Consider the following 14,581-nt stretch of genomic DNA (forward strand, 5'->3'; position numbering starts at 1 on the left):
TGTGATTTGCAAAGACTTTTCTCCCAGTTTGTAGCTTGTCTTTGTATTCTCTTAACATGAGCAAAAAAATTTAAATTTTGGTGAAGTATAGTTCATCAGTTTTTTCTTTTAATGGATCATACTTTCACTGTCATTTCTAAGAACTCTTTGCCTAACTCCAGATAAAAAAGATTTTCTTCTGTGTTTTCTTCTAAAAATTTGTGGGTTTACATGTTACGTTTAAGTCTGTGACCCACTTTGAATTAATTTTTGTATAAGGTGTGAAATTTAGTTTGTTGCTTTTTTTGCGTATAGATGACCAGCATCATTTGTGAAAAGACTATCCTTAATCCACTAATTGCTTTTGCACCTTTGTGAAAAATCAGTTGTACACGTGTGGGTCTATTTCTGAGTTCTCTGTTCTGTTCTGTTAAGCTATGTGCCATCCTTCGCCCCTATCACACCATTGAGATTACTGTAGCTTTATTGTCTTAAAATCGGGTAATGTGATTCCTCCAAATTTATCCTACTTTTTCAGAATTGTTTTTGCTATTCTAGTTTTGTTGCCCTTCTGTATAAATTATAGAATCAGTTTGTGTCTGCCAAAAGTACTGCTGTCATCTTATGTTCTTTTGAACAAAATAACAAGGAAACAAGTACACAGCATTTTACTGACTAATGAATAGTTTCAATTTGCAAAAATATAAAGTATATCTCCAATGATGGAAACTCCCAGGTTTTATAAAAGTTTAAAAGGAATGTTTTTAAAAGGAATGTATTTTTATATTTTGACACTTTGTAGCCACGTGTAAAGCTGAAAGTCACAAAATGCATCATAGACAAACTAGAAAATCAAGCTTTTATTCAAATCTCTACTGCCTTATCAGTCTGTTCCTTGGCAATAAATACCTTCTGGTCCTGCTAGAGTGGCCCAAGACTAGGTCTCGGTCATATAAATGTGCTTCTTCAGCAGGACCTGGGTGCCATTCTGTCCTCTGTGTGAATAGCACACCTGCTCTTCCAATCCATGAACACTGGATACCTTTCCATTTATTTAGAAACTAATTTAATTCTTTCCTTTTGTAGTTCTCAGAGTATAAGTTTTGCACTTCTTCTGTTAAATTTATTCCTAAGTATTTTGTTGTTGATTCTTTTGTAGATGTTGTTTTCTTAATTTCATTTTCAGACAGTTCATTGTTAGTGTGTAGAAATGCAGTTGAGTTTTGTATGTCAATCTAGTATCCTGCAACCTTATTGACCTCATTTATTAGTTTTACCACACAATGATCTTTTAAATGACCTTTGGTCACAGTCTGCAAGATTAACATAGTTCTGCTTGGAAAAAAATAACACAAATGAATAGCACCTGATATTCATTATACTTTCATGAATATCAGCAGATTTGATATTTCTTAGCACCCAAATCCTTTCCTGGAAATTAACATCCAGAAAATCAAATGCCCCAGATATATAGAACAGAGGCATAAGGCTTTCATGCCTGATTTACTTACATTTTTTTTAACAACTCCATTATGTAAGGGTAAAGGATAAAGCATTTTTGTTATATATACAGTCTGTGATTGACACGTGTCTTAGTTGAGAAATATAAATCATTAAAAATTCAGTGTCGGGACTTCCCTAGTGGTCCAGTCGTTAAGACTCCATGCTCCCAACTCAGGGGGCCTGGGTTCGATCCTTGGTCGGGGAACTAGATCCCGCATGCCTCAGCTAAGAGCCTGCATGCTGCAGCTAAGACCCAGCACAGCCCAATTAAAAAAAAAAAAAGAAAAATTCAGTGTCTTCACGTGGACCACTTTAGAAGACTCATGTGCCATATAGAATAAACCATAAATCCAATGCTTTGGGGAAGAATATATCATGGGTGGACCCATTTATGATTTCTAGGGACTTTGTGAACCCTTTTCTTTAGGGCTCTGACTGCACTAAAACATTGAATTACTACACAGAAGTCTTCATTAGTCATCATCCTCGTAATCAGTCCCAACACGGCAGGTTTTCTAACACGCAGTCTGGTTTGATTTTTACAACATAGAAAAAAAAACATTAGGCTGTTTAAACTTACAGGAAGGCCGTAGAGAAACAAAAATGAAAATTCCCGAATACTTACTTGTGGTACTTTGGTCCCATGATAAGGGGTAAAGACCATCCTACTTTCTGTCCAGAAGAAAAAAAGTCTCTTTTGAAACATTTCAAAATAAAATGATACCAGATGTGGGTGCATAATTGGGAACAGCTCCTTCTCCATGGGCTTTTTGCTGTCAAAACATTAGATCCTCCCCCACTGAAGCCAGACCCCCCCTTCTTTTCCCCTCTTTGTCCCACTGCCACTCAGAAGGACACAAGGATCGCATTTGAGCTCATAACTTGTGAAAAGAATGTTATTAACTGGCCACACACACACAAAAAATTGTTGGTGGTATCTTTGGAATTGCATTAAATTTATAAATTAATTTTTTTAAATACCTTTAAACACAAGGAGAAGAAAAACGTGATACTTGCCAAGAAGTTTTAGGGTTTGTTGGTTTTTGTTTGTTTTTCATTCCTTTTTAAAACCTTATTTGTGACATTAGTGATATGGAAATTTCCTTGTTTCATGGCCACGCTTCTAAGTCATAAAGCCATCATTTCACCCCCTCAAATGGAAGTAACTTGGTTTCCTTTTAAAAAATAATCCTGGACTTCCCTGGTGGCGCAGTGGTTAGGAATCTGCCTACCCACGCAGGGGACACAGGTTCGGGCCCTGGTCTGGGAAGATGCCACATGCTGCGGAGCAGCTAAGCCCGTGAGCCACAAATACTGAGCCTGCGCTCTAGAGCCCGCGAGTCACAACTACTGAAGCCTGCGTGCCACAACTACTGAAGCCTGCGTGCCTAGAGCCTGTGCTCCACAACAAGAGAAGCCACCGCAATGAGAAGCCCACGCACCGCAACAAAGAGTAGCCCCTGCTCGCTGCAACTAGAGAAAGCCCGGGCGCAGCAACCAAGACCCAACGCAGCCATAAATAAATAAATAAATAAATAAAGTTATAAAAAAATAATAATAATAGTCTCTCAGGAATTCCCTGGTGGTCCAGTGGTTAGGACTCTGCGCTTTCACTGCCAGGGCCCGGGTTCATTCCCTGGTCAGGGAACTAAGATCCTGCAAGCCACATGGTGTGGCCAGAAAAATAATAATAGTAATAATCTGTCTCCTTGTGTCTTCCACCCCCTAGCATATTCCTCTGCAGACACTGTTGAAGTTCATGGTGGACATTGCCCAGGGAATGGAGTATCTGAGCAACAGGAACTTTCTTCATCGAGATTTAGCTGCTCGAAACTGCATGTAAGAGTCCTGGCCCATCCTGGAGTGGGTTGGACCTCATGGTGGTAGATATTTGTGGGCATGTGGGGTGGCCTGTTGATGTTAAAGTATGGAGGAGGACTAAGCTTGGGAGGCGACAGTGTGGCAGGCTCCGGAGATGGGGTTTCTACCACCCTGACACATGACTGGGTGTTTGCTTGCGGGTTTTCACTACCTCTGCCTCTAAGAGTCTGGCTGGCCTCCAAAACTCCCCTGTGACTTCTTTTTTTTAAAATTTTTATTGGAGAATAGTTGATTTACAATGTTGTGTTAGTTTCAGGTGTACAGCAAAGTGATCAGTTATACATATACATATATCCACTCCTTTCTAGATTCTTTTCCCATATAGACCATTACAGAGTAATGAGTAGAGTTCCCTGTGCTATATAGTAGGACCTTATTAGTTATCTGTTTTCTGTATAGTAGTGTGTTTATGTGTGACTACTTTTGTATTTTCACACTCTCACTCAGCTAGGAATACTAGGTGTGAACTTTGGGATCCTCCCCAACTGCCATCAGCTTATTTGGATCCAGAGTTACATATAAGTCAGCTGATCATGAAGACAGTAATGAAAATCATAATGGTTTCGTCCCTGAGTTTCCATGATGCTGCCTTGTGAAGTAGTTTGGTCCTGACTACACCAGAGCTTTCCTTTTGCAGCAGAGAGACGAGGGCTTATACAAGAACTTCGAACTTCACCTTCCCCATCTCTTCAGTCTGCTTCAACAGCCATTATCTGCTGTAAATCTTCAAAAACAATAACTATTTCTTGATTTGAAATTTACTATTGCAAGAAGAGAGAGTGTTCCTTAAATGTATTGCTGTCGTTCGTTTTTCTTCATTGGAGATGTGACAGTGGAGCCTGTCCCCTCCCTCCTCTTAACCAACCCTGCCCCCCAGCCCTCTATCACTTTCACCTCATTTTTGAAAACCCAAAGGGATCTTGGTTTTGTTTTTCATTTAAATAATTTGTCTACCATGGAGGGAGAATCATGAAAACCTTTTCTTCCCCTTAACATTTCCTTCATGTTTTTCCCACGAGGTAGGGTGACCAGCTGTCCAGTTTGTCCAGAATTGAGGGATTTCCCAGGATGTGGGACTTTTAGTTTTAAATGTCAGTGTCAGGCAAACAGGGACAAGGTAGTCGCCCTACCTCCAGACCACTCATTCCTCCTCCTCCTCTCCTTCTTGTCTAAGATCAATTTTAACTGCTTGGACTGTAAATGCAATTGTATTCCTTTAATTTTCCAGTTAATTCCTCAGGTACCACCTGGCACCGTCTTAGCAGGAAGTCCGGTGTCCCCCGCTTACAGCACGTGCTTCCCCACCTCCCCCAAGCTGTCAAGTGGCTTACTTAATCTATAGAGCCAGTGCTGCTTCCAGACGTCAGGCAGGAAGGCTACTGGGCTCTAGATGAGTCCACCAGGGGGCCCTGGCTTGGAGCTGCTGCTCTGTCTACTCCCGTGCACCTCTGTTCCTGCAGGTGGCTCCATCCTCTGTGCCCAGGTGCCCTGGTTGGTCCAGATTGCCACACAGACCAGAAGGGTAGAAAGGTATAACTCATCTGGTTCCCCCTCACTTGCTCTGCCATTGGTCCCAAAGCAGGACCCTCACAGGCTGTGGGGTCTCTCTCTTTTGGTTACTCATTGTGAATATTTTCAGCTGCGTCGGGTGCAGACCTGTGATTTAAGGCTTTGCCTCTGAGGTCGCTGAGGACATGAACTCACTCTGTCTCTCTCTGTAGGTTGCGAGATGACATGACTGTCTGCGTCGCAGACTTTGGCCTCTCTAAGAAGATTTACAGTGGCGACTACTACCGCCAGGGCCGCATCGCTAAGATGCCTGTGAAATGGATCGCCATAGAGAGTCTCGCGGACCGAGTATACACCAGTAAAAGTGACGTGGTACGTATGTACAGAGTTTTGATTCAGGGCCCCGCATTGCAAAGATGAAGGCATGCTGAAAGAGATGACTCAAGCTGGTGCTGCAGGACATCTTAGTCTTTGATCAGCTGAGGATTGGGGCATGCTCACACTTCTCTTTATTTATCGCTACATGCTTTAATTCAGGCAGAACATTAGATTCTGGTGAAGTAGCCTGACCTTCAGAGGATGGCAAAGGCCCTTAATTTATTTCCCCTTTCCTCTGCTACAGTACAGTGACTCATTGCCTGCAACTAAGATATTTCATATTCACAGTAAATTAAATGAATTCATCCCATGGCTGTTTGGAACTAAGATGCTGTATAAAAGGTGCTGTGTATTGATACCCTTAACCAGAGATCGGGAAAAGAAAACACTTGCCGACAACAGTAGGAACAGAACGTTAAACAGAGCACTGATGTGACACAGGGCTAGATCTGCCTTTGTCTCATTTCCCAAACAGCTTTAGTAAAAATGGGGAACTGTGACGTTCTGGCCCCACGTTGTTGCCGTTTGGGGAGAGCGGCGTATCTCAAACATAATTGTCAGCTTTGTGCACGACCGCCGGGGCTCTAAGGAAATGACCTTTCCCGATGAAAAAGTCCATTCAGCCTTTCTGGAAAGACTTGCATCCTGACGTTGTCGCTTTGTCCTCAGTGGGCATTTGGCGTGACCATGTGGGAAATAGCCACACGAGGAATGACCCCCTATCCCGGCGTCCAGAACCACGAAATATATGACTATCTTCTCCACGGCCACAGGCTGAAACAGCCAGAGGACTGCTTGGATGAACTGTGAGTCAGCTGCTCTCCATCTCGGGGCGCCCTGCAAAGACCTGGGGACACACAGCCATAGTGGGTGGGGACACTCAGCCGGGCGGGCGTGGGCAGAAGATGACACACGCAGATGTCCGGGCCAGAAGCCTCTCCTGGTGTGGGAAGCGGTGTGTGCACGTCTCCAGTGAGCCCGCACGTGTTCTCAAGTTCTGTAAGCCCCTCTAGGAAATACAGTCGGCCCTCTGTATGGGTGGATGCGGAACCCACAGATACGGGGGGCCAACTGACTGTAAGGGACTTGAGCATCTGCAGATTTTGGTATCCGCTGGGGCTTTTGGAACCAATCTGTCATGGATACCGAGGGATGACTATATATCCTGTAGGTAAATAGGTCTGCTTTACAATGCATGAGGTACTTGGATGATTCTCTGCCCTCTTTTGCTGCAGTCATGCTTCTCTTTTCATTCAGCATCTTAAACAAACCAATCAACAGGAATATCTTGAATCAGGAAATTTAGAAATCTAAGCCAGTGACTTTGCTTTCAGGCTGGTCATCAGAATTGCTTAGGGGATATTCTAAGAACGTGATTCCTCAGCCCTGTGCCTGGAGATTGTGATTCTCTTGGTACAGAGCAGGCCCAGAAATGTATGTTTTAAAACTATCCCAGGGATGGACTTCCCTGGTGGTGCAGTGGTTAAGAATCCGCCTGCCAACACAGGGGACACGGGTTCAAGCCCTGGTCCGGGAAGATCCCACATGCTGCGGAGCAACTAAGCCCATGCACCACAACTACTGAGCCTGCGCTCTAGAGCTCGCGAGCCACAGCTACTGAAGCCCGCGTGCCTAGAGCCTGTGCTCCACAGCAAGAGAAGCCACCACAATGAGAAGCCCGCGCACCACAACAAAGACCCAACGCAGCCAAAAATAACTAAATGAATAAATAAATTTATAAAAATAATTATAATAATATTGTTAAAAAAAAAAAAACTATCCCAGGGAGACTGTACACTCAGCCGGGCGTGAGACCCCCCCAGCTCCCAGCGTGCAGGACCACAGTGCCCTTCCCATCCCAACAGGCCCCTCTGTCTTCGGGGTGGACAGTACAGGGAGAGGCCTGGGACTTGGAGTCAGAGAGGCCAGGCTCTGCCTCCTAACTAGCCACGTGTGTGGCCACTGCAGCTGACTTGACCGCTCCGTGCCACGTGGTCAGCCACCAAAAAAGTATAGTCACGTATTCTGCAGAGGTATTTGGAGGGTTAACAAAGAAGTGTGTGGAGAGCTCAGCCTGCAGGAAGCACGCACGCTAAGCGTCACATATGGTGCCCGTGATAACATCTTTACAAGTCGATCCCCTCCCAAACACCTTGCCGACTTTTTTTTTTTTTTTTTTTTTTTAAAGTTTTTTTTGTTGTTTTTAATTAATTAATTTATTTATTTATGGCTGTGTTGGGTCTTCGTTTCTGTGCGAGGGCTTTCTCTAGTTGCGGCAAGTGGGGGCCACTCTTCATCGCGGTGCGCAGGCCTCTCACTATCGCGGCCTCTCTTGTTGCGGAGCACAGGCTCCAGACGCGCAGGCTCAGTGATTGTGGCTCACGGGCCCAGCCGCTCTGCGGCACGCGGGATCTTCCCAGACCAGGGCTCGAACCCGTGTCCCCTGCATTGGCAGGCAGACTCCCAACCACTGCGCCACCAGGGAAGCCCCCTTGCCGACTTTTTAAAAATCATTTCTTATGGCGCTGCCTCTAGCTCGGTGATCTGAACCTTCCTAATGATGAGTCTCTCCCCAGCGTAACAGGGGTCACGGGCTCGGAGAGGGGCATTCGCACCATGTTTAGCAAGAACATTTCAGGACCGTGGGCCTGCGTGGGCTCCGCCGTGGAACGCCGGGCCGCGCTGCTCGGGCAGGTGGGCCTGGGCAGGACTCCACACACGCACACCCACACTCACACTCTGGCCCTGCTTCCTCGCGCCGGTGAGAAGGCCCCGGTCAGTTTGCACATGGGCCTCCCAGATCCACCGCGGCCAAACAGAAGGAAAGTTTTTTTTGATCAGAGCCTCACACTGCTTGGGGGGGGTGGTAGTGGTGGTGGTGATTATGGTTGTAAATCCGTAACATATAGAACAGAAACAGAAATCATAAGCCCTTTAAAAGAAACATCATGAAATCCTAATTCAATTAGATCTGGGGCTTCACGGTCGTTTCTGAAAGGGCCACATGAATGAAATGTTTGCTTCTGCAAATGAGGAAGCCATTTCTGTCAAACAATATTGAATGGAGACTTTTGTGGCTGTTTCTTTCTTGGCTTCTTTGGTGCTCCAGGAGAAGTTGATTATCTGGGGTCTTAGCAGGGTCTAAGCTGTGTCACATTGTGGTTTTAGACATTGCGGGCAGAGCCGTGCCGAGGGAATGCTGACTCGGTGTTTGAGACGTGGTTTTTTAGGTGAAAGCGCTGCAGCGTCAGCAGTGCCGTGCGGCTGGGGGAGGGAGGCTGGGGAACAGCCGCCGGAGGAAGCAGCGGCTCTGCGGTCCCCACCCCCCGGCTGGTTGCTCACACCGCGGGCTCGCAGAGGCTCTGGTGAGCCAGGCCCGCTTCCCAGGTCCCCTCTCCAGTCTGGATGCTGGCCAACGACAGCATCCCCCAGAGGGCTCTCTGCATTTCCATATCTGGGGTCTTTTCTTTTAAAACTGAGGCAGATACTTTTGAGCATCTCTGTTTGCTGTCTCACCTTAGTGGAGTTGACTCCGGTGTCTGGTTGCCCCTCGGTCATTTTACAGTCAACCCTGAGAAATACAGCAATGGAAATAACAGGGTGTGCTTGGAGCCCCGCTCCCCGGTCCTGCCCGCTGAGGGCCACCTCTTCTTACAGCATCACCCCCACCTCTGAATGACCAGGTCCCCGTCACCCTAGAGGCCGCTCTGGGTGGTGCCCCCATCACCTCTGGGGGACCTTTCCTCGGCCGAACTCACAGCCTCCCAGCTGCAGCCACTGTGGTTGGTGGCACCGGCACTCGGTCCCCTCGTCTCCAGGGTGACAGGCGGGAGCCACCTTGTTCTTTCTTATCCCACTGGGTCCCCTCAGCCAGCAGATGTCTTTCAGGGTCCCCCTCCCCTCCATTCCTTCCCCCAGTACACGCGCGCCTCCCAGGTATTGCGGGTTCAGCTCCAGAGCACTGCAGTAGAGTGAGTCACAGGAATTTTTTGGTTTCCCAGTGCATATAAAAGTTATGATTTCTATACTGTAGTCTGTTAAGTGTGCAATAGCATTATGTCTAGAAAATGGTGCACGTACCTTAATTTTAAAAACACTTTGTGGGGACTTCCCTGGTGGTCCAGTGGCTGAGGCTCCGTGCTCCCAAGGCAGGAGGCCCGGGTTCGATCCCTGGTCAGGGAACTAGATCCCACATGCCACAGCTAAGAGTTCGCGTGCCACAACTAAGACCTGGTGCAGCCAAATAAATAAGATAAATAAATTTTTTTTTAAAGAAACACTTTATCGCTAAAAACTGCTCACCATCATCAGAGGCTTCAGCAAGTCGTAATCCTTTTGCTGGTGGAGGGTCTTGCCTCGATGTTGGGGGCTGCTGACTGATCAGCGTGGTGGCTGCTGAAGGCTGGGGTCGCCGTGGCAGTTTCTTAAAACAAGACAACAGTGAAGTTTGCCGCATCGATCGACTCTTCCTTTCATGAACGATTTCTCTGTAGCATGCAGTGCTGTCTGATAGCATTTTACCCCCAGGAGAACTTCGTTCAGACTTGGAGTCAGTCCTCTCAAACCCTGCTGCTGCTTTATCAGCTCAGTTTATGTAATATTCTAAGTCCTTTATTGTCATTTCAACAATCTTCACAGCATCTGCACCAGGAGTAGATTCCATCTCAGGAAACCACTTTCTTTGCTCATCCATGAGAAGCAACTCCTTATCCATTAAAATATCATCATAGGGCTTCCCTGGTGGCACAGTGGTTGAGAATCCGCCTGCCAATGCAGGAGACACGGGTTCGAGCCCTGGTCTGGGAAGATCCCACATGCCGCGGAGCAACTAGGCCCGTGAGCCACAATTACTGAGCCTGCGCGTCTGGAGCCTGTACTCCCAACAAGAGAGGCCGCGATAGTGAGAGGCCCGCGCACCGCGATGAAGAGTGGCCCCCACTTGCCGCAACTAGAGAAAGCCCTCGCACAGAAACGAAGACCCAACACAGCCATAAATAATAAATAAATTAATTAATAAAAAAATTTTTTAAATATATATATCATCATAAAATTGCAGCAATTCAGGGGATTCCCTGGCAGTCCAGTAGTTAGGACTCCACACTTTCACTGCCGAGGTCCCAGGTTGATCCCTGGTTGGGAAACGGAGATCCCACAAGCTGCTCCGTGCAGGCAAAAAAAAAAAAAAAAAACAGGTTAAAATTGCAGCAGTTCAGTCTCATCTTCAGGCTCCACTTCTAATTCTAGTTCCCTTGCTCTTCCCCCCACATCTGCAGTTACTTCTTCTAGTGAAGCCTTGAACCCCTCGAAGTCATCCATGAGGGTTGGAATCAACTTCTTTCAGACTCCTGTGTATGTTGATATTTTGACCTCTTGCCATGAATCACAGATGTTCTTAATGGCACCTAGAAGGGTGAATCTTTTCAAGAAGGTTTTCAATTTACTTTGTTCAGATTCATCAGAGGAGTCTCTTATCCATGGCAACTCTAGCTTTACAAAATATATTTCTTAAATAATAAGATGTGAACATCTAAATGACTCCTTGATCCCTGGGCTGCAGTATGATGTCGTGTTAGCAGTCATGAAAACAACATTCATCTCATTGTACATCTCCATCAGAGCTCTTGGGTGACCAGATACGTTGTCAATGAGCAGGAATATTTTGAAAGGAATCCATTCTTGTGAGCAGTAGGTCTCAACAGTGGGCTGAAGATATTCATTAAACCGTGTTGTAAACAGGTGTGCTGTCATCCAGGATTTGTTGTTCCATTTATAGAGCACAGGCGGAGTAGGTTTAGCATAATTCTCAAGGGCCCTGGGACTTTTGGAATGGTAAGTGAGCATTGGCTTCAACTTAAAGTCACCTGCTAACTGCGTTAGTCCCAAACAAGAGAGTCAGCCTGTCCTTTGAAGCCTTGAAACCAGGCATTGATTTCTCCTCTCTGGCTGTGAAAGTCCTAGGTGGCATCTTCTTCCAATATAAGGCCGTTTTGTCAGCATTGGAAATCTGTTGTTTAGTGTAGCCACCTTCATTAATGATCGTAACTAGATCTTCTGGATAACTTGCTTCTACACCAGCACCTTGCACTTTTGTTATGGAGACGGCTTCTTTCCTGAAACCTCATGGACCAACCTCCGCTAGCTTCACACTTTTCTTCTGCAGCTCCCTCACCTCTCTCAGCCTTCATAGAACTGAAGGGAGTTAGGGCCTTGGTTTGGATTGGGCTTTGGCTTAAGGGAATGTTGTGGCTGGTTTGATCTTCTATCCAGACCACTCAGACTCTCCACATCAGCAGTAAGGCCGTTTTGCTTTCTCATCATTCGTGTGTTCACTGGAGTAGCGCCTTTAATTTCCTTCAAGAACTTTTCCTTTGCATCCACAACTGGGCTGTTTGGCACTAGAGGCCTAGCTTTCGGGCTGTCTCAGCTTTTGACATGCCTTCCTCACTAAGCTTAATCATTTCTAGCTTACTTAAAGTGAGAGACCTGTGACTCTTCATTTCAGTTGAACGCTTAGAAACCATTGTAGGGTTATTAATTGGCATAATTTCACTATTGTTGTGTCTCAGGGAATAGAAAGGCCCAAGCAGAAGGAGAGAGACAGAGGAATGGCCGGTCGGTGGAGCAATCAGAACACGCAAAACGTCCATTGATTAAATCTGCTGTCTTACGTGGACACAGTTTGTGGCACCTCAAAAATATTATCATAGTAACATCAGAGATCACTGATCACAGGTCACCCTAACAAACATAACAATAATGGAAAAAGTTTGAAATATTGTCAGAATTACCAAACTGTGACACAGAGACACCAGGTGAGCAAATGCTCCTGGAAAAATGGCACCAATAGACTTGCTCGATGCAGAGTTGCCACAAACCTTCAACTGGTAAAAAAAAAACACAGTATCTTTGGAGTGTGATAAAACGAAGTGCAATAAAACGGGGTCTGCTAGTACTGTCAGACCATAGAGGTCCAGGGCTTGGCGGGGCCTGGGGGTGGTGACACTTGTGGGAACGTTGGCGCAGTGACGTCCACAGTATATGTACGTGAACGAGCGGGTCCCTGTTTCCTCCAGGGGAGTGCGGGCTCCTCTGTCTCCTGTCTTGTTCTTCTCATCACCCCCAGGATCCTAATACATCCTTTGGGTGACATCCAAAGCAACTTTCCTAAAATTATCATCTGGTCATGGGAATGCACCGCAGCACAATCTTTCTGTGGTTCCCCCTTGCCCACAGGGTAGAACCTAAACCCGTCAGGGTCTGACCCATGGCAAGCAGGGCTGCTCAGTGGTTAAGAACATGGGCTCTGGCGTCAGACACTCTTTGATGTGGGTCACAGCTTCAGCCTCGTCCTGGGGCCAAGCATCGCGCTCTGAGGGTCCTCCTCTGTAAAATGGGGATCACGGTACCTGTGTGTGGGCTCGTGCTGCTAGCGCGTGCTAGTATCTCTAAAAGTACCTTACACGATGGCTGTCAGATAGTGAATGCCGATGACAGGTCGGCGGTTATTGATTTTACTGGAGGAGGTCGAGGTCACGGAGAAGAGCAGGGACCCCAGAGCGTTTCTCCTTCACGGAGCAACATCGGGTGGCCGAGGTTCAGCAGCCCCACACGTGCCACGAAGCTGCGGCCGCCTCAAATCAGGGGCTGTCCCAGCCCAGGGCTCACCCGCCGCTGTCACAGCACTGCCCTTACTCTTCACACACCTGCCCACGCCAGCCCCCCTCTCGATTTCATTCCTCGAGCCTCCCAAGGCCTGGAACGATGGTGAGTGTGGAGCTGGTGCTGACACCTGTCTGCTCCCAGGACCCCCGCTCCCTTCCCCCTCCCCCCAGCCCCTCCACTCCCACCTGAGTGGGAGAAGCAGGGGCGCATTGCACTTGGGCTGTGCGTGCTGCGCCAGGAGATAACACCCTCTTCTTTGCTTCTAGGTATGAAGTCATGCACTCTTGCTGGAGAGCTGAGCCCTTGGACCGCCCCACCTTTTCAATGCTGAGGCTGCAGCTAGAAAAGCTCTTGGAAAGCCTGCCTGAAGTTCAGGACGAAGCCGACATCATTTACGTCAACACACGGTTTCCGGAGAGCCGCGAGGGCCCGGCCGAGGGCTCGGCACTTGCTCAGCTGGACGTGAATACCCATCCCGACTTGGTCATTGCTTCTTGCACACCCGGCGCCACCGTCAGCGTGGTCACCGCAGAAGTCCATGACAACAGACCTCACGAGGGAAGGTACATCCTGAACGGGGTCGGCGAGGGCTGGGAAGAGCAGGCTCCCGCCGCCCCGGCGACAGGGACGGCGGGAAGGAACGGTGTTTTACTGGAGGATAGGCTGGTAAGGAATGCGGTCTCCTGGTCCCAGTGCAGCACGCTGCCCTTGGGGAGCCCAGCGTCAGATGAACTCCTATTTGCCGACGACTCCTCAGAAGACTCAGAAGTCCTCATGTGAGGAGAGCTGAGACACATTCCCAAGTCCTGGAAACTCCGCCTTACAAGAACCCACGTACACTCGATGTTTTTGGTATTTGTCTTCCTTACCAAGTCAATGCCCTGGCCCGAAAGCACCACGTGAATGTTGTCAAGTAAGTCATCGTTTAGAATACGTAACATATATTTATTTAAAGAGAAAATATCTATATGTATATGGTGGAAAGAGACAAAGATATTCTATTTTAATAAAAGATGACTCATGTCACTTTTCTGGATGATCTTAACATTTAAGCTCTAACAGCCCCATCTCCACAGCAGTTCCTGGATGTTCACATTGGCACAAAGTTGTTTTTTTAAAGTTCTTTTCGTTTTTCATGACTCTTAAATATTTGTAAAATAAAATGCCATATTTGCCTTTGCTTCTGCTCTTAAGAAAAATCTGGTATTCCCACCTGAATCATCTCTTTGATAAGAGTGATTCATTTCATATTTAAAGTTTTATAACTGATGAATTCTCCGATCTGGCTTCCTAATAAAATATGAATGAGGAAAGATGCGTGGTACTTACTTGAGACTTGGAAAGACGTGGCCACTGGCTGCCTCAGTGCCTTTGCAAAGGAATTCCCTTGATGCCTGGCCCTCGATGCAATTGCTCTGACCACTCTTGACATTGCTTTTTTAAAGATATGGAAAAACCACTCCAGAGAGCCCAAAGATGAAGAACAAAAAAATATTAGACGGTTGAAAAATACAATCTGAGTGGAAAGATTTAAAATAAATCGTAGAAGGGACTTTCCTGGCAGTCTAGTGGTTAGGACTCTGCCCTTCCACTGCAGGAGGCACAGGTTCAATCCCTGATCAGGGAACTAAGATCCTGCATGCCGTGTGGCACGGCAAAAAAAAAAAAA

The 14,581-nt window shown here is 46.8% G+C and overlaps 1 protein-coding gene across 1 annotated transcript in view; it reads left to right on the forward strand.

The window, feature by feature from the left end:
• MERTK (MER proto-oncogene, tyrosine kinase) overlaps positions 1 to 14,225 on the forward strand; it is a 146,641-nt gene extending 132,416 nt beyond the window's left edge. The window contains exons 18-21 of the mRNA XM_036873782.1: positions 3,212 to 3,321; positions 5,085 to 5,244; positions 5,920 to 6,056; positions 13,179 to 14,225. Coding sequence (XP_036729677.1) covers positions 3,212 to 3,321; positions 5,085 to 5,244; positions 5,920 to 6,056; positions 13,179 to 13,692 — 921 coding nt within the window. The 3' untranslated portion in view covers positions 13,693 to 14,225. The remainder of the gene's footprint in view (positions 1 to 3,211; positions 3,322 to 5,084; positions 5,245 to 5,919; positions 6,057 to 13,178) is intronic.
• The last annotated feature ends 356 nt before the right edge of the window (positions 14,226 to 14,581 follow it).

The sequence above is a fragment of the Balaenoptera musculus genome, chromosome 13, assembly GCF_009873245.2.
Source record: "Balaenoptera musculus isolate JJ_BM4_2016_0621 chromosome 13, mBalMus1.pri.v3, whole genome shotgun sequence".
In the NCBI taxonomy this organism is placed as follows: Eukaryota; Metazoa; Chordata; class Mammalia; order Artiodactyla; family Balaenopteridae; genus Balaenoptera; species Balaenoptera musculus.